Source organism: Bufo bufo, chromosome 3, assembly GCF_905171765.1.
Source record: "Bufo bufo chromosome 3, aBufBuf1.1, whole genome shotgun sequence".
In the NCBI taxonomy this organism is placed as follows: Eukaryota; Metazoa; Chordata; class Amphibia; order Anura; family Bufonidae; genus Bufo; species Bufo bufo.
In genome coordinates, this window is record NC_053391.1 from 215,677,331 (window position 1) to 215,701,527 (window position 24,197).

A 24,197-nucleotide genomic window follows, 5' to 3' on the forward strand; every position below is an offset into this window, starting at 1 on the left:
GGAACAACCTACTTAAGTCGATCTATCACTCCAATAAAACAACTGTTCTGGATCATCTTTTCTAGTGACTTTGTGTTGTGCCATTGCTGTTATTCCACTTCTGAATATGTAGTGCCCTAGAGCAGGAATACTTTGAAGTCTGGACATTTGTTGACATTTACCCCTGTTTCTCTTATGCAAAGTCATCAATCCTTACTTTAATTTTAAAGGGTTAACTTGCACTGACTTGTACTGTTTAATACTGTGTAACTGCATTTTATATGTTTGTTAAGATATATATCCTATTCATTTGCACAGCACCATGGAAAGGGTTAATAAATACTGGGAGACTTTTCGGACTTTCTAGCTAATAATGAGACACTATTTTCCACAGTTACCATAAGGTTTAAAGAAGAGCATGTTTTGGAGGGAAAAATACAGCCTTTTTTTTTTTTACCACCAAAACCAGACTGACCTTTATGTTATTATGTCTGAAGACTTGGTTTTGTCTGAAAAACTGCTTGGTCATTCCCATTAGCTATTATTGAAGTGCTAATGCAAGTCTATGGCAGACAGAAAATTGTAACTTTGTATTTGTTTGTGCTGGGTTTCTCCACTCCACCCCTCCCACTAGAAGGTTCTAGTTCAGCTAAAAACTGTATATAAGGAAAGCAGTCAGAACCCCTAGCGTTCTGCAGTTAGGGATCAGTCCTAAGAAGAAGAGACTCTTAACACTCTGCATGAGTGACCAGAAGAAGACGCTGAGATGGAAATGCTGAGCCACAGGCCATGGTTCACCAGCCCTGTGACCGAGGAGCTAGCTGGACTACTGAGCCACAGACTGTGGGCCTCCAGCTTTTGGCCAGGGTACCAGCCTTCTAAGAGAGAGATACAGCTAGCTTAGGCCTTTCTTCAGCAATGAACCCTTCTTATGCCTGGGAGGAGACTGGAGAAGCCAGATCTATGCCTTCCCCGTATTGTTTTGCACTTGAGTTCCTCCAGTAAAGAAGCACACTGGTTAATTGCAGACCCAGACTCTCTGGACTTATTTCCCATTGGGGTGCACCACACCTTACCATCCCCTCCAGAGAACAGCAACACGTGGGGACACGTTGACGGTGTCCGGAGGACCCAGCATTGCGTTGGGTCCACCCCAATCTCAGGCACTGCAAATAAATTGTCAACTGGGTGTTAGAATTTCCCTTGTAAAAGGGATGTGTTTCTACTCATTCTGACAAGGTTAGTACAGGGTGGACAGTGTGAAAGTGGTGAGTGTGGAGTGTGAACACTCCCTCAACTGGTAACATGCAGTGGGTAATTCATTCATGAACTTATAGCAAGAGGAACAAAGCAAGGAACAACACAGAGTGATGACAGGACGTTTTTAAATGCACAAGGCCACATTGAGTTAACACAGAATCAAAGAGTTTCATGTAACACTTTATTCATATTTTCTGCACCAGTATAAAAGCATTAGAGTGAATTATACAGGTAAAATAAAGTATTACATATTACCTAGAAAAATCTGCATGTAATAACAATAATATGACATATACACATAAGCTCAATATGAGCCATGTTTTCCACATATGTGAAACCAACTATTACTGTATCAAGTTGTGCCATTCACAATTGAATTAATGGATAAATGTCTTCAAGCATATGCACTATGTTTCCAGACACTGAAAGGGTTAAATAGCATCTGGCTAATAGATATTAGGCTAGTACAGTGAACCGGTAGCAATACAGCTGTAAAAACTAGACATAAACTTATAAAGAAATCCTTGATGGAATATAATCTGATCATTACCTTTCGATATGTTAAGGTATGATACAGTGTAATTTGTTATGTATAGTAATATCTTTCCCGCATATAGCATTATTTTATCTCAGTTACATAATCCGTTTTATCATTTGTAATAACATAAAAGGTATATGACCTTGAATGTTTACTCTAAGTCTGTCTAAAGATTGCAGCATTTTATAAATATATTGGGGTGGCGGTTACCAGTTAGGAGCCTTAATCATGGAAGCACACTCAGAGGTATTTCTCAGATATGGAGATCTTCCTAACCTTGACCTTATTACCCCAGTCTACATCTTCTAAACCAGGCATGCTCAACCTGCGGCCCTCTAGCTGTTGCAAAACTACAACTCCCAGCATGCCTGAACAGCCTACAGCTATCAGCCTACAGCAGGGCATTATAGTTATAGTTTTACAACAGCTGGAGGGCCGCAGGTTGAGCATGCCTGTTCTAAGCCACCCCTGGCCATAAGCTCAGTTTAGTGTTCTTGATTTATTGTGGCAACTGATACTTCAGAATTGTACCAGCTGCTATAATACATGTATCTTCTCTATGCTGTCTGCTGTCTACACAGTTAAGAAGGGCAAACAACTGGTAACCAGACAGATTTTAGATTTGTGAAGTCCAAGCCAGAACCATTGGGGGACATAGAATTAGGAATTCAGGAGTCACCATGGTAATAAAAAAAATTCTTGACTTGGGAAAATGTTTGTTTTTCCCTGAAAGCAACCACAATTTTATGAGCTTCAAGAATCAACCAGCTTGATAGAACATTGCTGATATGTTCTAATATGCAGGATAATATCATAGGCATTTAGAGGCGAAGGCTGCGAAATCCAACATAAAGAAGGGATGCACCCATGTTTATCAGACTGAGCTGGAACAGACAAAACGCTGAAGTGTAAGGTTCAGCTGGACACAATACTACATTAGAAAAATATTTTTTTGCCTGGCCAAAGATTAATCATATTTAATTGTATCACACAAAAGCGTGTTGTTCAGCTGCAAAAACAGACAGCTGACAGCATTTGGCTAAAATCGTTGACATAATATCCCAAAAAATTTAGTATTTGAATAATATGCAGCAGATGTGTGAGACTTCCCGGATACCTTATTCAATAAAAAGCTGTTTTTCTTTAGGTGGAATGGTTAACATCAACAGAATCCATATGTTTGACAAATTCCTGGGCAAGAAATTTTCTACCTAGAATAATTCTAAATTGAAAACTGTAAATCCTAAAGTAAAAGCCCTACAAAAAATGGGCACTGTAAAGCCATGGTGATGGTGATTGTCAATGATGTGTGATTCATCCAAAGTCCATATGTAAGGGTTGCATTTATAAAAGACCAAGGGTCAACAAGCAAATGTAAAATGGTAAGTCGCCAAAGTAAATTTTTTGTATTTTATCTAAATAATATTCATTATTGACTTTGTTTCATGAACTCATATAAACTCTACAGTGATATAAATGTAAGTAGAATTAAGGAAAGCAATATCTCAGATTAACGTAAATGTACAACTAACACTTAAAGGCACTTAAAGAGACGCCACATTTACAGTTTAATACACTGAGAGATGTCTTTGGTGGGGTCATTGACTTGAGATAAAGTGGGGGCAAATGGTGCAGCCTCAAGGGCCAATGGCCCTTGCCTAAACTTCACTTTAAAGTGTTTTTACAAGATGTATGGACAAGCCGCTGAGCCTACAGTATATTAATAATGAAGGAGTTGTGGTTGCGGCAACCCCCCTTTTTTCTGCTGAACAGCAGGGGTCCTGGGGCTAAAACACCCACGATCAAACATTGATGGACTATTTTAACAATATACCATTGCCGTTTTAGTCCTGGAAAGCCCCTTCAAATAATATTACAGTTTCTAATATGCTAAATAAAGTGCATTTCTATATTTTAATCATATATTCTACAAACACATCCAAATGCAGATGTAACCTTTGCATTGCCAACGTGTGCAACTTGTATTAAGAACAGCACTGTCCCACGTGTCATACAGTAATATTATTTACAGAGTAAAGTCCATTATGGTACATTTCACAGTGATACGTGACACCAGTTTTAAGAGTTTATATATCTGCCACAATATTGTGGAAATCCAGTGTAATACAGCATTATTATATACATAAGTGCAGAATGATTTATGTAGATCATTATCGTTTTGTTTCATCCATTATTTACATATAAATTATAGGAAGTGCTTTCATAACATTTCACTGGCTTTTTCCCCTTTGTCCAGCTTCCGATTTGCAAATCCAGCTGCCTGGATTTGAGTTTTGACCAAAAATAAATTCCTGTTTCTTCAGGTTTTAGTTCAGGGTGGAACGTTTGGTCAACCCAAATGTAGCACACTCCAAGAATAAACTAGTCACATAAATGCTTGTATAAGCAGCCAGGGAACATCCAGCAAATTCTATGTTTTCCTTTCCTGGCTTCTACAAAATATATCTTCAAGCAATCCAGCTTTTTCTGGTGGTTGGATAATTCAGGAGGATATGGGTCATTTATTTCTTTATCGTCAACAGTTTACTCATTCCAATATCGGCCAAATGACTAAAATGAAGACACTATTGATTCTTCGCTTGGGAACTCTCATGGAAGCTATTGGCATTCCTCTAGGAAAGTCCAACAGTGACAACTCCGTAACTCAGACAAGCAGTATTTTCAGTTCCTTTATTTCTTTTGAAGAAACTTCATTTTATTACCTGCAAAACAAAATTGACATGTTATAGGAATATCATGTTAACTAGATCTAACACAGTAATGATATTTACTCTATTTTTACACTTTTTCAGTTCCCTCTATAGACTGGAGGCTATAGAAGTTGGGTGAGTAGATCTGTAATGTCTCTGTATTATCAATTTTCCTCAGAGAAAAAAAAAATCACCTGAAAAGTGTCTCCAAGCTGCTGTTGACACCCTCAGAATCTTACAAAGTACCACTATTTATAACACCGAGTGCAAACAACTTGTAACCAGACAGATTTTAGATTTGTGAAGTCCAAGGCAGCGCTGAGAATCCAGAACCATTGAGGGACATAGAATTAGGAATTCAGGAGTCACCATGGTAAAAAAAAATATTTGTTTTTCCTTAATCATGGAAGCACACTCAGAGGTATTTCTCAGATATGGAGATCTTCCTAACCTTGTCCCTTATTACCCCAGGCTACATCTTCTAAACCAGCCATGCTTAACCTGCGGCACTCCAGCTGTTGCAAAACTACAACTCCCAGCATGCCTGAACAGCCTACAGCTATCAGCCTACAGCAGGGCATTGTGGGAGTTATAGTTTTACAACAGCTGGAGGGCCGCAGGTTGAGCATGCCTGTTCTAAACCACCCCTGGCCATAAGCTCAGATTAGTGTTCTTGATTTATTGTGGCAACTGATACTCCAGAATTGTACCAGCTGCTATAATACATGTATCTTCTCTATGCTGTCTGCTGTCTACGCAGTTAAAAAAGGGCAAATAACTGGTAACCAGACAGATTTTAGATTTGCGAAGTCCAAGGCAGTGCTGAGAATCCAGAACCATCGAAGGACATAGAATTAGGAATTCAGGAGTCACCATGGTAATAAAAAATTCTTGACTTGGGAAAATATTTGTTTTTCCCTGAAATCAACCACAATTTTATGAGCTTCAAGAATCAACCAGCTTGATAGAACATTGCTGATATGTTCTAATATGCAGGATAATATCATAGGCATTTAGAGGCGAAGGCTGCCAAATCCAACATAAAGAAGAGATGCACCCATGTTTTTCAGACTGAGCTGGAACAGACAAAATGCTGAAGTGTAAGGTTCCGCTGAACACAGTACTACATTAGAAAAATATTTTCTTGTCTGGCCAAAGATGAATCATATTTAATGGATCACATAGAAGCGTGTTGTTCAGCTGCAAAAACAGACAGCTGACAGCATTTGGCTAAGGCTAATTTCACTCTTGCGTTTTGGGCGGATCCATTATGGAGCTGCAAAAACGGATCAGTTACAATAATACAACCGCATGCATCCGTCATAAACTGATCCATTTGTATTATCTGTAACATAGCCAAGACGGATCCATCATGAACTCCATTCAAAGTCAATGGGAGACTGATCCATTTTCTATTGTGCCAGATTGTGTCAGAGAAAACTGATCCGTCCCCATTGACTTACATTGTGTGCCAGAACGGATTCATTTGGCTCAGTTTCGTCAAGCGGACAGCAAAACGCTGCAGGCAGTATTTTGGTGTCTGCCTCCAGAGTTGAGGCAAACTGATGCATTCTGAGCGGATCCTTTTCCATTCAGAATGCATTAGGGCAAAACGAATCTGTTTTGGACCGCTTGTTAGAGCCCATGACAGATCTCACAAACGGAAAGTCAAAACGCGAGTGTGAAAGTAGCCTAAAATCGTTGACATAATATCACAAAAAATTTTGTATTTGAATAATATGCAGCAAATGTGTGAGAGGAGGAGGGCATTCTTATAGACTTCCCGGATACCTTCTTCAATAACAAGCTGCTTAAAGGCTATGTACACCTTTGGGGGCAATTTGTTTTATTTTTGCTTTGTACTCATTTTGAGCTAAAAATCTTTTTTTAAAGGCTATATACACCTTTGGGGGCATTTTTTTTATTATTTCATTTAATTCCTTTTGAGCTAAAAATATTTTTTTAAATTTTTCTTTATAAAAAAAAGATGGTGTTCTTTTCTTCTGTACAGAGCTGCATGCTCTAGTAGCACCCTATTGATTTTCTGTCTTTTCTGTCAGACCAGGAGCAGACGGACTCCTTATCTCTGCTTTCTGACATTTTAAACACTCATTATAGCTCAGTTATTATCCTACCGATAAGAATGTGGCTTAAATATGTTTTTATGACCTCTCAGTAGTTTAGAGATCAGGTTTATTAGATGACCAGCACAAAGTGAAAGTGAAAGTACCAGTCACACAGCTAGAAAAACAGTTAACCCTTTATGACAGAACAGCTCACTATTTTTCATAAAGGCCAATTGAAAAAAGGATTTTTAGCCAAAAATGAGTAAAATGCAATCATAAAAAAATTCCCTCCGAAGGTGTACATTGCCTTTAAATTGGTCTTTATTAAAAATGATGAGCTATTTTCCTTGCATAGCTTTGAGTTTATCTACTAGTAGGTTCTGTATTTTCTCTCTGCTCCATCAGGCAGGAAGCTAAGGGGCTACTTATCTCTGCCATCTGACATTATAAACACTCATTATAGCTCAGTTCTTATCTTACTGATAAGAATGTGGCTTAAGTAAGTGTTTATGACCTCTTAGTAATTTAGAAATAAGGTTTAGTCCATGACTGGCACAAAGTGAAAGTACCAGTCACACAGCTAGAAAAACAGTTAACCCTTTGTCACACAACGGCTCAATATTTTTAGTAAAGACCACCTGAAAAAAGTTCATTTCACTCCTTTTGAGCTAAAAATAATTTTTTTAATTTGTCTTTATAAAAAAAAAAGATGTGTTCTTTTCTTCTGTACACAGCTGCATGCTCTAATAGCCCAAAATGAGTAATGCAGTCATAAAAAAATAGCCTCCGAAGGTGTACATAGCCTTTAACCACCTCAGCCCCCAGTGCTTAAACACCCTGAAAGACCAGGCCACTTTTTACACTTCTGACCTACACTACTTTCACCGTTTATTGCTCGGTCATGCAACTTACCACCCAAATGAATTTTACCTCCTTTTCTTCTCACTAATAGAGCTTTCATTTGGTGGTATTTCATTGCTGCTGCCATTTTTACTTTTTTTGTTATTAATCGAAATTTAACGATTTTTTTGCAAAAAAATGACATTTTTCACTTTCAGTTGTAAAATTTTGCAAAAAAAAACGAGATCCATATAGAAATTTAGCTCTAAATTTATTGTTCTACATGTCTTTGATAAAAAAAAAATGTTTGGGTAAAAAAAAAAATGGTTTGGGTAAAAGTTATAGCGTTTACAAACTATGGTACAAAAATGTGAATTTCCGCTTTTTGAAGCAGCTCTGACTTTCTGAGCACCTGTCATGTTTCCTGAGGTTCTACAATGGCCAGACAGTACAAACACCCCACAAATGACCCCATTTCGGAAAGTACACACCCTAAGGTATTCGCTGATGGGCATAGTGAGTTCATAGAACTTTTTATTTTTTGTCACAAGTTAGCGGAAAATGATGATTTTTTTTTTTTTTTCTTTTCTTACAAAGTCTCATATTCCACTAACTTGTGACAAAAAATATAAACTTCTATGAACTCACTATGCCCATCACGAAATACCTTGGGGTCTCTTCTTTCCAAAATGGGGTCACTTGTGGGGTAGTTATACTGCCCTGGCATTCTAGGGGCCCAAATGTGTGGTAAGGAGTTTGAAATCAAATTCTGTAAAAAATGACCTGTGAAATCCGAAAGGTGCTCTTTGGAATATGGGCCCCTTTGCCCACCTAGGCTGCAAAAAAGTGTCACACATCTGGTATCTCTGTATTCAGGAGAAGTTGAGGAATGTGTTTTGGGGTGTCTTTTTACATATACCCATGCTGGGTGAGATAAATATCTTGGTCAAATGCCAACTTTGTATAAAAAAATGGGAAAAGTTGTCTTTTGCCAAGATATTTCTCTCACCCAGCATGGGTATATGTAAAATGACACCCCAAAACACATTCCCCAACTTCTCCTGAGTACGGAGATACCAGATGTGTGACACTTTTTTGCAGCCTAGGTGGGCAAAGGGGCCCATATTCCAAAGAGCACCTTTCGGATTTCACAGGTCATTTTTTACAGAATTTGATTTAAAACTCCTTACCACACATTTGGGCCCCTAGAATGCCAGGGCAGTATAACTACCCCACAAGTGACCCCATTTTGGAAAGAAGAGACCCCAAGGTATTCGCTGATGGGCATAGTAAGTTCATGGAAGTTTTTATTTTTTGTCACAAGTTAGTGGAATATGAGACTTTGTATGAAAAAAAAAAAAAAAAAAATCAGCATTTTCCACTAACTTGTGACAAAAAAAAAAAAATTCTAGGAACTCGCCATCCCCCTCACGGAATACCTTGGGGTGTCTTCTTTCCAAAATGGGGTCACTTGTGGGGTAGTTATACTGCCCTGGCATTTTCCAGGGGCCCTAATGTGTGGTAAGTAGGTAAATGACCTGTGAAATCCTAAAGGTGCTCTTTGGAATATGGGCCCCTTTGCCCACCTAGGCTGCAAAAAAGTGTCACACATGTGGTATCGCCGTATTCAGGAGAAGGTGGGGAATATGTTTTGGGGTGTCATTTTACATATACCCTTGCTGGGTGAGAGAAATATCTTGGCAAAAGACAACTTTTCCCATTTTTTTATACAAAGTTGGCATTTGACCAAGATATTTCTCTCACCCAGCATGGGTATATGTAAAATGACACCCCAAAACACATTCCCCAACTTCTCCTGAGTACGGCGATACCAGATGTGTGACACTTTTTTGCAGCCTAGATGCGCAAAGGTGCCCAAATTCCTTTTAGGAGGGCATTTTTAGACATTTGGATACCAGACTTCTTCTCACGCTTTGGGGCCCCTAGAATGCCAGGGCAGTATAAATACCCCACATGTGACCCCATTTTGGAAAGAAGACACCCCAAGGTATTCAATGAGGGGCATGGCGAGTTCATAGAAATTTTTTTTTTTTGGCACAAGTTAGCGGAAATTGATATTTTTAATTTTTTTCTCACAAAGTCTCCCGTTCCGCTAACTTGGGACAAAAATTTCAATCTTTCATGGACTCAATATGCCCCTCACGGAATACCTGGGGGTGTCTTCTTTCCGAAATGGGGTCACATGTGGGGTATTTATACTGCCCTGGCATTCTAGGGGCCCTAAAGCGTGAGAAGAAGTCTGGAATATAAATGTCTAAAAATTTTTACGCATTTGGATTCCGTGAGGGGTATGGTGAGTTCATGCGAGATTTTTTTTTTTGACACAAGTTAGTGGAATATGAGACTTTGTAAGAAAAAAAAAAAATAATTCCGCTAACTTGGGCCAAAAAAATGTCTGAATGGAGCCTTACAGAGGGTGATCAATGACAGGGGGGGTGATCAATGACAGGGGGTTGATCAATGACAGGGGAGTGATCAATGACAGGGGGGTGATCAGGGAGTCTATATGGGGTGATCACCACAGTCATTGATCACGCCCCTGTAAGGCTTCATTCAGACGTCCGGATGCGTTTTGCGGATCCGATCCATCTATCAGTGCATCCGTAAAAATCATGCGGACATCTGAATGGAGCTTTACAGGGGGGTGATCAATGACATGGGGGTGATCAATGACAGGGGGGTGATCAGGGAGTCTATATGGGGTGATCACCTCCGTCATTGATCACTCCCCTGTAAGGCTCCATTCAGACGTCCGGATGCGTTTTGCGGATCCGATCCATCTATCAGTGGATCCGTAAAAATCATGCGGACGTCTGAATGGAGCTTTACAGGGGGGTAATCAATGACAGGGGGGTAAATAATGACAGGGGGGTGATCAGGGAGTCTATATGGGGTGATCACCACAGTCATTGATCACGCCCCTGTAAGGCTTCATTCAGACGTCCGGATGCGTTTTGCGGATCCGATCCATCTATCAGTGCATCCGTAAAAATCATGCGGACATCTGAATGGAGCTTTACAGGGGGGTGATCAATGACAGGGGTGTAATCAATGACAGGGGGGTGATCAGGGAGTCTATATGGGGTGATAACCACAGTCATTGATCACGCCCCTGTAAGGCTTCATTCAGACGTCCGTATGCGTTTTGCGGATCCGATCCATCTATCAGTGCATCCGTAAAAATCATGCGGACATCTGAATGGAGCTTTACAGGGGGGTAATCAATGACAGGGGGGTGATCACCACAGTCATTGATCATGCCCCTGTAAGGCTTCATTCAGACGTCCAGATGCGTTTTGCGGATCCGATCCATCTATCAGTGCATCCGTAAAAATCATGCGGACATCTGAATGGAGCTTTACAGGGGGGTTATCAATGACAGGGGGGTGATCAGGGAGTCTATATGGGGTGATCACCACAGTCATTGATCATGCCCCTGTAAGGCTTCATTTAGACGTCCGGATGCGTTTTGCTGATCCCATCCATCTATCAGTGCATCCGTAAAAATCATTCGGACATCTGAATGCAGCTTTACAGGGGGGTGATCAGGGAGTCTATATGGGGTGATCACCACAGTCATTGATCATGCCCCTGTAAGGCTTCATTCAGACGTCCGGATGCGTTTTGCGGATCCGATCCATCTATCAGTGGATCCGTAAAAATCATGCGGACGTCTGAATGGAGCTTTACAGGGGGGTAATCAATGACAGGGGGGTAATCAATGACAGGGGGGTGATCAGGGAGTCTATATGGGGTGATCACCACAGTCATTGATCATGCCCCTGTAAGGCTTCATTCAGACGTCCGGATGCGTTTTGCGGATCCGATCCATCTATCAGTGGATCCGTAAAAATCATGCGGACGTCTAAATGGAGCTTTACAGGGGGTTGATCAATGACAGGGGGTAATCAGGGAGTCTATATGGGGTGATCAGGGGTGATCAGGGGCTAATAAGGGGTTAATAAGTGACGGGGGGGGGGGGGGGTGTAGTGTAGTGTAGTGGTGCTTGGTGGTACTTTACTGTGCTACCTGTGTCCTCTGGTGGTCGATCCAAACAAAGGGGACCACCAGAGGACCAGGTAGCAGGTATATTAGACGCTGTTATCAAAACAGCGTCTAATATACCTGTTAGGGGTTAAAAAAAACACATCTCCAGCCTGCCAGCGAACGATCGCCGCTGGCAGGCTGGAGATCAACTCTCTTACCTTCCGTTCCTGTGTGCGCGCGTTCACAGGAAGTCTCGCGTCTCGCGAGATGACGCATATATGCGTGACTGTGCGCAGCGCTGCCACCTCCGGAACGCGATCCTGCGTTAGGCAGTCCGGAGGTGGTTAAAGGCCATGGACACCTTTTAGGGGCATTTTTTTTTTTTTTTTCATTTCGTGTTTTTTTATTGATCTTTATTAAACATTTTCAACAGTCTTTCCTCTACAGCGTTCAGTTTTAGTGCATCTACAGACTATTGATCTCACACTGAATCCGTCAAGGAGCTGATCTGATGGCTTGATCTGTAGCCCCCATTTCTGAATCAGTTTGATATAAACTTTGGCCTAAATGAGTGTTTATGAGCTATCAGGAGCTCAAATATGAGGGCCACAGATCGACCATTCAGAGTAGTTACCTGACAGATTCAGTGTGAGGCAGAGAGGAATAGTCTGTAGATGCACTGAAGCACAAAGCTGCAGATGAAAAATTGTTGAACATTTTTAATAAAGACCAATTGAAAAAAAAATATATATATATATTTAGCCCAAAATGGGAAAAATGTAATGCTAAAAATTGCCACCATTTGTTGTCTATAACCTTTAATTATATTCTAGTGCGAATAGGCTTCAAGTGTGAAACGTTCATTAACAACCTAATACCACTAACAATTTGTATTGTCTATTTATATGCCCTGTAGGGTATATTAAATTCTACATAAGCCAGAACTAGAATAAATAAGATCCATCCACGGCTCTAAACCTACTTCATAGAAAGTTTTGGGTCACAACATACTTAGTACAAAACTGCAAAACTGAGAAATTTAAAAATAAACTGAAAAATTGGTGAAGCTGGAACTATAAACTAATGTTAAGCATGCAATTCAACCAGGGACAGATGGAGACTGATCCGGATCAACAGGCAATAATGCCCATTGTTTCTTTTGAAACCATGAAAACTTTAAAATAAACCTGGTTTGGATTAATACATTGCATTTGCAGATCTTGCATCACTTTACCTAAAGATTAAGGAGTGTAATAACCAACTAAAGGAGCTGTATGAACAGCATGGAGAATAGGTGCTTATGATGTAAGACCCTGTATCTAATGCATTGAACAATTCATAATCAGATCTATTGCAATCATCTATATTAGCCATAGTGCTATGAAAGGAATGTTTGTATACCAAGATTACCTCAGTAGGTCTCTTTATTTTGGCTAGAATAACCTTTTGGGTGCCAATACACATGGCGGCCAAACTGTGGTAACCATACACAGTATACTGCTAAATGCCATACTTCACTTGTTCTTGCAGCTTGAAACCTCAGCAAGTACAGAGAAAGTATGTCAGTTGGCGGTAATCCATACCTGGTTTCCAAGGCTCAGCTGCAAGCTGTACAAGTACATTTTATCAATTACCAATAAGGTATGGTACCAACAATTCTGAATACATTAATGTGACAGTTGTGTTTGAAGCTGACTAGTCCTTTCTAATATCAACACCAAGGAATTACAAGGAGGAATAATGCATAGGATGGAATCAGACATACTTAGGCCTTTCAAAAACTTGTTAACTCCGCTGGGTTCTGTTTCAGGGAGAGTCTTCAGATATTCACAGGCCCGAACCTCAAAAAGTCCTGAAGAAGAAAAAGAGAACATTTTGATATAAATATTTCTGTCCTGGTGGCTGCACAGTACTGGAGAGAAACAGTCTCATCATTAATACATGTACTTGCACATTTTGCATTTGTAGGTGTTCTTTTATATTCACATTTTCTACATGTCGATGTTTTATCTTTTTTACAGAAAAACATAGAGAAAAGTTTCAATTGATGTCCCTATTGCTTTCAGTGGGACTTTTGAGTATAGTCTTTCTGTTGGATCTTGTTCAAATCAATTGATATAAAGTTATATTTAAAACTTTTCTTTGAATGAAATTGATTCTCTGGTCTTATGATTAATTTTTTAAAGCCTTCCCAGAGTATCCCAAATACTGCATATTTTTGCCCAATATACCTGTTTTTCATGTCAGCACTTTACTTCCCTGTTCTCTGCATCAAAAGGAGGTTTACATGCAGAACGTCCTGTTCTCAACACTTTCCTGCTGGATTTACTAACCAAACCCAACTTGCATTGCTTTGTAGTAGGCTTACTCCGCCTTACTAACATGAAGAGGGAAGGTATAGGGAACGTGACTACTGGAAAGGGAATGGTGTGGCAGGCTGAGCAAGCCCTGTGAAACATTATAGCACAAAGCATTGTGGGTTCAGCTGGAAAACCCAGCAGGAAGCTAATGAAAGCAGGAAGTTCTGCATGTAAACAAACTGCCAGGATGTAGTGATACTGAGAACAAGGGAAGGAAAAACATGTATTTGAGGTATTTAATTTTTTTTTTTTAAAAGTCAATAAGGAGCTATAGAACCTGTGTAATATATCCATTATAATAGTTGTCATCATTTATAATGACAATGGCATGGAAATGAGTGCACCTTTATATTTAAAGAATCCTTTTCAATGTTTGGTGGATTATGACATAGAAGACATCACATCTACCAAAAGTCAATGTAAATGCATAAAGCAAGTATATATAATTCATGTCATTAGTTATTCACAGATAATTGTTCTGAAGAGTATCATTTTATCCCTTAAGTACTAAGCTCATTTTAACATTAGGCTCCATAGGATTTTATTTATATTTTTTCATTTTTATGTCATTGCGTTCTTAAAGCCTTAATTCTTTTTTCCATTGACATAGCCATATGAAGGTTTGTTTGTTTGCAAGATGAGTATTTTTCAGTGGCACCCTTACATTGATTTAGAATTTATCATGCAGCATAACAAATGTTAGTTTTATTCTATGGGTTTGTACAATTACAATGATGTAATATATGCATAAATTATTTTTTTGCTTTACTACTTTTGCATAATAACACACCAAAAAAAAAATAATTTTATCATATCATTTGACGAGCCAAAACTTTTTTTGCTAGCAGTCTACCTTTGGCACAGTCTAAGGCTGTATTCACACGCCTGTTTCTGTTTTAAGGACAGCAAATCGCAGATCTGAAAAACACGGACACTGGCTGTGTGCACCCCACATCGCTGTGCGGACCCATTGACTTCAATGGGTGCGTGATCCACATGTTACGGGCAAAGATAGGACGTGCCCTTTCTTTTGCGGCTCGGCCGCGTGGACCCTTTATTTTCCACTTGGAAATTAATTTAACCACCAGCTTCTAGCCTAGTGTTTCCATTGCTGGTAACACTAAGGTTAAAAAGAGAAATTACTGGTAGTATCTACAAAGAGATCACCCATCTGTAATGCTACTAGAGCAGTGGAAGACTAATCATCGTATTGAGTTGTCTAATCCTGCTAGGCATTTCCTTACCTTTCACAACACTTTTCCTTAGTTCTCTGTCCTGGGTAAAACCTGCAAACATCTGAGTCTCCATGAAGAGGTCAAGGAACTGGCGTACACTCCTGGAAGTGTGGGACTTGCGGAACAGTTCTCTTTGGAAAAGTCGCTCGCCCTTCTCATTTACATACATGTGCAAAGAGTAATGCCCAACGATCTCCACGAAGAACCATACAAAGGCTTCTGATACTAAAGAATTCAGACTAACATCTTCTGAAAAGAAAAGAATAATGTATTAAATATGACAACAGTAGTAGAAGTAGACAAATTAATACATATCACATGCATGTTCGGCAGATTTTACAACAGCATTAATAAAAATACGGTACTTCATGGTTAATCTAAATAAATACTAAAGTTTTGCATATTTGCATAACAAAAATTGTGTTTACGGGGGTATTGCTACGTCAGATATTTACAGCAGCTGTTGGCTCCATAGAAAAATATGGTTCTATTACTGAAATTGATTATATGGCAATAAATGTATATTTGGGGAGGTCTAGAATCAGATTTTTCTAATATATAGTGAATGGTCTGCCTCCAAAGTGAAGCTTAGTTTTAAAACTACAAATAAGCTGCAAAAACCTGCAGCCCAGAAACAAAGAAGAAAGATGGGGATCTGTGAAGGAACAATTTTGGATTGGTGTGTGTGGGGGGGGGGGGGGGGGGAAGGGGGTCAGATAGGCAAGTTTTTAGTCATTTTATAGCACTCTATTTCTTGTACAGGACCAGGCTGCAGAATTTCTGGGATCCCTCTTTACACCATAAGGCTCCTTCTTGTTAACCCAGACATGGAAAAAAGGTAGATTCCACAGAAGCTTCTCCCCTAATCCACACAACCTATAGAATGCCAAGGGGTCGCAAGATAGTGAAGCACTTTCTCGTCCGTTTCAAATAAAATTCATTTATTTTACTCACAAGCATCCACTTGCAAAAGGCATATAACAAAGATAAAATCACCACGCTGCCCGACCCGGGTTTCACAATTATGCTTCATCAGGGAGCAATTATGCTTCGTCAGGGAGCATAACTGCGAAACCCGGGTCGGGCAGCGTGGTGATTTTATCTTTGTGATATGCCTTTTGCAAGTGGATGCTTGTGAGTACAATAAATGAATTTTACTTGAAACGGACGAGGAAGTGCTTCACTACCTTGCGACCCCTTGGTATTCTACAGGTTGTGTGGATTAGGGGAGAAGCTTCTGTGGAATCTATCTTTTTTCCATGTCCGGGTTAACAAGAAGGAGCCTTATGGTATAAAGAGGGATCCCAGAAAATCTGCAGCGCGGTCCTATACAAGAAATACAGTGAATTATATGGTGACTTTGACCCACGTCACTTTCTAGGGCCAGCAGCGCCAAAAGTCTAGGCAACGTATCAGAGACTTTTTTTGGTTTTTACAATTTTATAGCACTCCTTGCTGTTAATAAACTTTTTTGGTCATCTCAGAAAACCACTTTAACAACAATATCAATCTATTTGGCATCTCATACTTCTTGCTCACCTTCTGTGAAATGTTGTTCATGATACATGATGTCATTTCTCTGCTCCAAGATCTGGACCAGAGCAGCCTGGAGCTTGTGAGGTAAAATGTCATCTTCATCTGATGCCTGTGAAAAATAAAGACGAACTGTGTAAGTCTTATGTATTGCAAAACAGTACGTGTGCAATATTGAGCATTTTGGATCAGTATAGGACGTATAAATGGTATATAAACACCAGAGGCAGACAAACCATATGTGTAACCTCTGCAGCTGCACAGGGGCCCAGGAGGTAAGCAGCTCAGTGCCACCCTAAAAACAGCGCTATTAGATTGCTGGTAAGGGACTGAACTAGCAAATTATTATAGCTCACAATCACTGGCGGATTGTTGGGATGGAAGCTACTCCACGATCAGCTATATACTGTTCTTGAACAGGTGCTCACTGCCGTCTGTGACCACCTCCGATACACATACTATCTTTAATGATTTATTTTATTACACATCCTTATAAATAAATGCCACCATCTGAAAAACCTACTGTAGTAGGCTTTTTTTCCCAAGACAATCATTTGTATGTATACGGAAATATATGTTGATAAGGTGGCAACCTCAAACCAGGTGTCCAAATGATAATCATCAAATGGGTAGGATGAAGCCAGGCAAGAAAAATGTGCATTGTGGACTGTGCTAAAGGGTGGAGGAGCTGGAAACTCCCTAATTTTGGCAGACTGCCCATAGATCAGATTGGAGCTGTCATTTTGCAACCACTCTACAAAAGGCCTTGTATGCAATCACGGGGCAGGGACCTACATCTTCCTGAGCCCAGGTGAAAGAAGATGACCTAAATGCACATAATGGAGTGTTGTACAAAAGGATACACCTAGACTGGTAGCACCACCCATAACCAACAAAAACAGACTAACGTGTTGATTTGCATTAAGTCAGTTATCACAGTTGACATCAAATATCCCGTATACAAGCAAAGATATCCCAACAAATTTGTATTTCTTAGACCCCCTCCCCCATGATGGTAAACAATTGCTAGTAAATTGCATCTCAACTGAGGTGATATATTCTTGTTTACCTTCATCCTACAGTTTATGAATATGAATTAGTAAAGGGTGAAACACAATCTTTGGCTTAGACATCAAAGAGTTCTCACCTGCTGAAGAAACTTGTTTGCACATAGGTCTACGATTAATACCTAGAAAAGTAAAAATACACAAGTAAATAAATAATTATCCAAATACTGCATATTAGTCACCTTTAAGTGCATGTTATTATAAGGCTCCATTCACACGTCCGTGGTGTGTAGCGGACCCACAAATTGCGGATCCGCAACACACCTGCCCGGCACCCCTATAGAAATGCCTATTCTTGTCCGCAGCTGCGGACAAGAATAGGACATGTTCTATCTTTTGCGGAGCTGCAGACCCGAAGATCGGGGCCCCGCTCCACAAATGCGGATAGCACACTGTGTGCTGTCCGCATCCATTTCTTCCCCATAGAGAATGAATGGGTCCGCACCCATTCCGCAAAATTGTGAAACGGATGCGGACGTGTGAATGGAGCCTAAAAGATGCTTAAAGGGGTTGTCCAGGTTAAATAAAACTCGGGCATCCCCTGTAAATGTGCTAAAATAACTAAAAGAAGCCATAACCCTTTTCTCCCCTGCCACAATACACTCCGGTCCTCTCTTCCACTAACGTCATCTTCACAGCTGCAGTGGTGATGTTCTGTACACACCGTGAAGCCTATCACTGGCCTCAGCAGTATATGGGACATCACTGCTGAGGACAGTGATTGGCTGCAGCGTTGACCTGTCTGCAATGCTGCAGCCAGAAAAACAAACAGCAGCAGGGAAGACCAAAGCACAGCACAGGAAGCGGCTAGGGAGAAAAGAGGCGAGTATCGATTCTTTTATTTTATCATTTACATGGGCTGCCTGAGTTTTTATTTAAAGGGGTTGCTCTGAACCCTTCTTCCCCCACTCAGCCCCTCTGGCATCAGTGCATTTCATGCTCCGAAGCTCTCCCTTGCCCTGCGCTGTATCGCGCAGGGCAAAGGCTTTTTTGTTTTCATTTTTACACAGATAGACGGCTTACACAGCTCTGAACCTGGACAACCCCTTTAAGTTGGACAGTCCTTTGAATGCGGTACAGCAATATAATGTTAATACAGTACATTTCTTATGTAATCATGTCCAGTTAAAGAAGAAATCCTACAGAATATATAGAAGGAGCAAAAGGAACTACAGTACTGAGCTACAATATTATTTCTCTGATCCTTAGTGGAAACTAGTTTTCATACTGAATGATGTCAATGTACAAAGACATGAGAGAGCAATCAAGTGATATGAGTTGCTAGTTTGGCCGACAGCCACCCCCCCCCTATCACCCCAAACACATGTATGCATGACTCAGCAGAAAATGTATGTGTTCTCCATCGGAAGAGGGGATGAAGCCGCTGCCAGACTCTGGCACTGGAATATCCCCCAAGAATGAAATGGTCAAGCAGTTGAAATCCAACATGATGAGTCTTCTCTCCCTCAACATCTACCAGCAGGAGAGAGTTAGGAGGCCTGATACACATTAAGTGGTCTGTGAAATCGGAGTGTTCTGCCAGCAATTCAACGTAACCCAAATACTCAGATATGCAGCTTTAAGACTCACCTCTTCAATAGGAAGATCACTGAGCAGAGGTAATGAACAAGACAGGATTCCCGTAAGAAATGGAGTTGGCGAGCAGACAATGTCAATCATGGAAGCTGGAAGGACTGGGATATAAGTGTGCTGCCACGTAAAAGGATAAAGTAGGGCAACCACAGCGTGTGCACACTTAGACAACGTGCTAGAGAGAAATAAAAGTAGATCGTCAGATTACATGAATATGTATGCATTTTTTATAAAGGATGATTAAAATGATATATCTTATTTAATTCTGAAATAAAAATGTATTAAAAACAAATCAAGGGACAACAATAACAGATAAAGTGACAGCTGTTTGTCCCAGAATATTTGGCAAGATGACTGATCACCACATAACCAATGAATTTAACCCCTTAAGTCACCGTGATGTACCAGTACATGCAGGGGATGTATGGAGCGGGCCTCTGCAGCTCCATACACAGCGGGTGTCGGCTGTATCATCCCCTCAGGTGCCGCGATCAACGCTGATTGCGGCACCTGTGAGTGAAGGCAGAGGGATGGGGTTCCATCTGCCTTCCAATTGGAGCTCCAGTAGTGAAATTGTGGAGCTCCGATCGGTTGCCATGGCAGCCTGGACGCTGCTGAAGCGATCCATGGTAAGCTCCCTACTGCCATGTGCAGGAAGCCCAGGGACAGTGTAATGTCCTATTCACCCTAATAGATCTCTATTAGGGTTAATAGGACAAGGGATCAAAAGATCCCAGGTTCTAGTCCTCTAAGGGGGATAATAGTTAAAAAATAAAAAGTTTAAAAAAGTTAAAAAAATAAAAATAATATTTAACTATTAAAAGTCGAAATCACCCTCCTTTCCAATTTTACATATATACAATAAAAAAATTAACATATTAGATATCACCGCGTCCGATAATGTCTGAACTATTAAAATATTTTTAAAAAATCCCTGTCCGGTAAACTTCGTAACAGAAAAAAAAATTTAAAACACACAATTCGTCATTTTTTGGCCACCCTTCCCCCCCAAAATAAATTGAGTAACGGTGATCAAAAAATTATATGTACCGCAAAAATGGTACCATTAAAAACAAGCCCTCATACAGCTCTGTAAGCCAAAATCTAAAAAAGTTATGGCTGTCAGAATATGGTGATGCAAAGAAAAGATTTTTTCGAAGGTTTTTATTTTTTTAAAAGTAGTAAAAGAATAAAAAACCTACACAAGTTTGGCATCGCTGGATTGGTATTGAGCTTCAGAATAAGAACATCATGTAATTTTTTGTGTACCGTGAACGCCGTAATGTCAAAATCCGAAAAACCTTGTTTGAATTGTGTGTTTTTTTTAATTTAACCCCACAAAGATTTTTTTTTCCTCTTTTACAATAACAGAAAAGGTAAATTAAATGGTGCCGTTGGAAAATGCATCTTGTCTCGCAAGAAATAAGCAATCATATGGCTATGTCTACGAAAAAATAAAAAAGTTATCGCTATTGGAACGTGGGGAGAAAAAAATGAAAATGCAAAACAAAAAATGGGCCTGGTACTTAAGGGGTTAAAAAAAAGAGGCGTTACTAGCACTCTGGGTGGTACAATCACTGAAAGAAAAATATGAAACCCATAGGGACATGTTAAACTGTACTCCCAGCATACTACTAACATTTCATGTGTAATATATCCGAAAACACTTATCATGATACCCAGGATAACTTACCTCAGTTTGTCAGCTACAAAGATAACCCGTCTCTCAAGTAGAAGGGAGGCAAAAACCTTGGTAAGGTGGTGGACACTGAGGCAGCTGAATAAGCAGTCAAAGTCAACGTGTTCCAGTCTAGAATCCATGGGCCTGCACAGCTCAATTACCTGGAGAAGATAAGCAAGTATAATATGGGATAGGTGTATAGGTGTATTATATGGGATTTGCAGACGAATTTGCGACTTTTCTCCGCTCATGCCGGGTCTAAAAAGGGGGCGTCATGAATTTAGGCCAGCAGTGGATGCGCCTAAGTTATGTAGAGGCCAGTGCCTTTACATAATGCATCAAGCACCAGCACAACGGGTATTAAGACTATCTTAATAAATGACACCATTAGTGTGTAAAAAGTACTATTTTTATTATTACTCTCCCAAAATATTCATTTACTCAAAAAGCTGCCCTAGAGGACATAAACCTACCTCATTTCCTGATCCTGGCAGGAAACTCTTCACAGTAATTGTTCTTCCAGGTGCTGGAAATGGAGCCTCCATGACACTACGCATAAATGGAGACACCAATGCAGGAGACATCTCCCTCCTTTTCTCTACTTCATCTAGAATCTACAAATAAAAATAAAAAATTGGCAAAATTACTTAAAAGAAATACATGTAATCTGAGTCTGCCCATACACATGCTGCTCTGTGTACACCACATCTGAGTAAGCCCTGCCACATACCTAAGAGGATAGCTAGGATGTATGTCGATGTATGCAGCGGTATACATTATCCTTAAACACCAAAGAAAAAAAAAACGGTACACTTTTTTAGTGGCTCAGTGTATAGAAACACACACTATGGTGTGCCTTCCATAAACAGCTAAAAAAAAAAAAAGGTATGGTGACCACACCAGTCAATGGAGGCCAAAAGGCCTTCACAAAACTCTTGTGGCTTCTGTTGGGTGAGTAGCCTATGGATATACTCCACAACTACACCACAAGGTTTCCTGGTGCACATACTGAATATAAACAAAAAAAAAATGCAATGTACATGTAGTCTTAGATAATCTTCTCAAATCCCTCCATCCACATGCATTTTCCTGTTGTTCAACCATGCACATTAGGTCTATGGATGGAGGATTCGTGAGTGACTGACTACCATAAACATCTGGTGTCTCAAGAACAATGCTGATCATGTGCTATTGTTTGCAGATCCTACAAAAAAGATACGACATACTGACAATATGTATATGGGGCAGCAATAATCAGCAGCAGTATTGCATTATTACCTTAGAAAAGAGGTTGAAGCAACCCAGTCGACTGACCATACAGTACACTTCAGGAAGACGTTTTCCTTTACCTTGGGGCTATAATGGAAAAATAAAAAGGTAATTATGAGTCATTTCTTACATTTATCAATACTTTTAATAAATTCTAATTATTCCTGTTTTAAATAGTTTACGGGATGCAGTGACAGAAGGTGAAGGAACATTAGCTGCACATGTGTCTGCCCATGGTCCCCAGTGATGTCTCATTTATATTAAAAACACACGGTGATGGCCATAGCAGCATAGACATTAGTGCAGTTAGTGTACTATGCAGCTCTATTACATATTTGTGGTTTACCAGGGCATATGGTCAGCTGAAAGCAAGAACTAGCCCATGGTGGACTCCTCTTACACACCTGCAAACTGTGGAGGAAGTGGGGCAAGGCTCACTTCCTGTCACTCCTAATGACATGCTATCCCCCCTCCCAAGCCCTGGAAGGTTGTGATGAGGAGTCAAAAGCAAGTCAGTCTCTATGTCTTCTATTATTCATTCCTATGAGTCTGACATCGGGGCTGTCATAGGAATGAATATGTCCACACAGAGAGTCAATGTCAGTCACATGACACAGATGAGGTCTGGAAGGGAGTGCATAACCCCCAAATAGGGCCACTTCATTACAATTTATATCTTGTATATTTCTAAGTTTCCAGTACATTTCTTTAAAAAAAATTGTGGGAGTGCCTCTTTAAGTGATTTTGATATGGAAGGTTATATTAGAGACTAGATGAATATGGGAAACTCATGGGTGACTAAGGTGAGGGATTAAAAATATCAGGAGTCACCCAAAAAAAGTCCTGTATGTAGCACTTTTAGGAAAAAAACAGAACTTACTGACAGATTGGCTCCAATCTTATATTAATATATTAACAACTCAACAGGTATATGCAGCACTGTACTTACCAAAAGTTTTTTACAATAGCCAAACCATCTACTTCCATCTTCTCCAGTTAGCACAAAAGAAAACGTTTCACTGGAAAATAAAATAAAAAATCCTGTTACAGGGTTATACAAAACTGACAAAGTAAGGTCCTATTCAGACTAACACATTTTTTGCGGATCAGATGCGGACCCATTCATTTCAATGGGTCCGCAAAAAAATGTGCTGTCCACATCCATATGTCCGTTCTGCAACCCCACAAAAGAGATAGAACATGTCCTATTCTTGTCTGTTTTGTGGACACGAATAGGCATTATTACAATGGGTCCACAAAAAAAATTAAAATGGATGTCTGTATTTTTTGCAGATGCGCGTTTTGTGGACCGCAAAATACATTTGGTTGTGTGAATGCACCCTTCTTATGCGGATATGCCAGCTTGACTCTCATCTGATTTCAATATTACCTTTTAAGATTTGAAGTAGGAGCCCAGTCATTGGAATCAGGGAAGCAAAACTGGGGGATGACGTTGAGCCTCTCTTCTGTATCTTTAGACTGTTTTAGTGGCTGGTCATTCTATTAAAACATACCAAAAGACAAACGTTAATACATACATATTATGCATATGTATACTCTAATCTAGCAGTCAAAAGAAAAGGAAAATTCCAATTATGACCTTTACCTTATTGGGATATTGTTGAGTAATGTAGGGGATATAGCCATTTCCAGATGGCTTCTTCTTCAAAGAAACAACCACAAACAACTCAAAAAGCTGCTGCTCCTGGAGTTCAATGAGGTCTCTCTCCAAAGTCTGGTAGTGAGGGTTCCGCTTTAATGAGCTCTGGAACTGAGTCAAACGCTTATTGTGCTCTGTAGAGAGAAGCAACAGTTTTATTTAATGGGAATATACCACCTATAATACTTTACTAGTGAAAGACAGATACCGATAAATAATTATTTTCTATTTATTTGAATCATTTTTATTTTCTTATTTTAGATTTTGTATTCTATTTTATGTGCAAGATGATGGGGAAGCCATATGCCAGATATGCTTTTCAATAGCAACATGGACCATAGGAACCTGGTGTCTTTTCATTGACTTCTGTGAGATAGTGTTTTACATATGCTCTGTG

General features: G+C 39.9%; 1 protein-coding gene and 1 long non-coding RNA gene across 3 annotated transcripts in view; one reads left to right on the top strand and one right to left on the bottom strand.

Moving 5' to 3' along the window:
- The first annotated feature begins 1,425 nt into the window (after positions 1 to 1,425).
- LOC120994994 lies at positions 1,426 to 5,361 on the top strand. The gene is made up of 2 exons (XR_005777512.1): positions 1,426 to 2,023; positions 4,910 to 5,361. It is a non-coding gene; the product is annotated as an uncharacterized LOC120994994 (long non-coding RNA).
- Positions 3,547 to 24,197, bottom strand: part of DENND2C (DENN domain containing 2C) — a 48,974-nt gene continuing 28,323 nt past the window's right edge. The window contains exons 8-19 of one of the 2 annotated variants that reach the window (XM_040423925.1): positions 23,747 to 23,934; positions 23,531 to 23,640; positions 23,090 to 23,159; positions 22,150 to 22,227; positions 21,345 to 21,485; positions 20,884 to 21,032; positions 19,188 to 19,365; positions 17,678 to 17,719; positions 16,537 to 16,642; positions 15,007 to 15,243; positions 13,168 to 13,254; positions 3,547 to 4,500 (exon numbers count right to left, since the gene is read on the bottom strand). In XM_040423925.1, the coding sequence (XP_040279859.1) occupies positions 4,469 to 4,500; positions 13,168 to 13,254; positions 15,007 to 15,243; positions 16,537 to 16,642; positions 17,678 to 17,719; positions 19,188 to 19,365; positions 20,884 to 21,032; positions 21,345 to 21,485; positions 22,150 to 22,227; positions 23,090 to 23,159; positions 23,531 to 23,640; positions 23,747 to 23,934 (1,418 nt within the window). In that variant the 3' untranslated portion in view covers positions 3,547 to 4,468. Of the gene's footprint in view, positions 4,501 to 13,167; positions 13,255 to 15,006; positions 15,247 to 16,536; positions 16,643 to 17,677; positions 17,720 to 19,187; positions 19,366 to 20,883; positions 21,033 to 21,344; positions 21,486 to 22,149; positions 22,228 to 23,089; positions 23,160 to 23,530; positions 23,641 to 23,746; positions 23,935 to 24,197 lie in introns of both variants that reach the window. The other variant, XM_040423924.1, reaches the window with a different exon arrangement.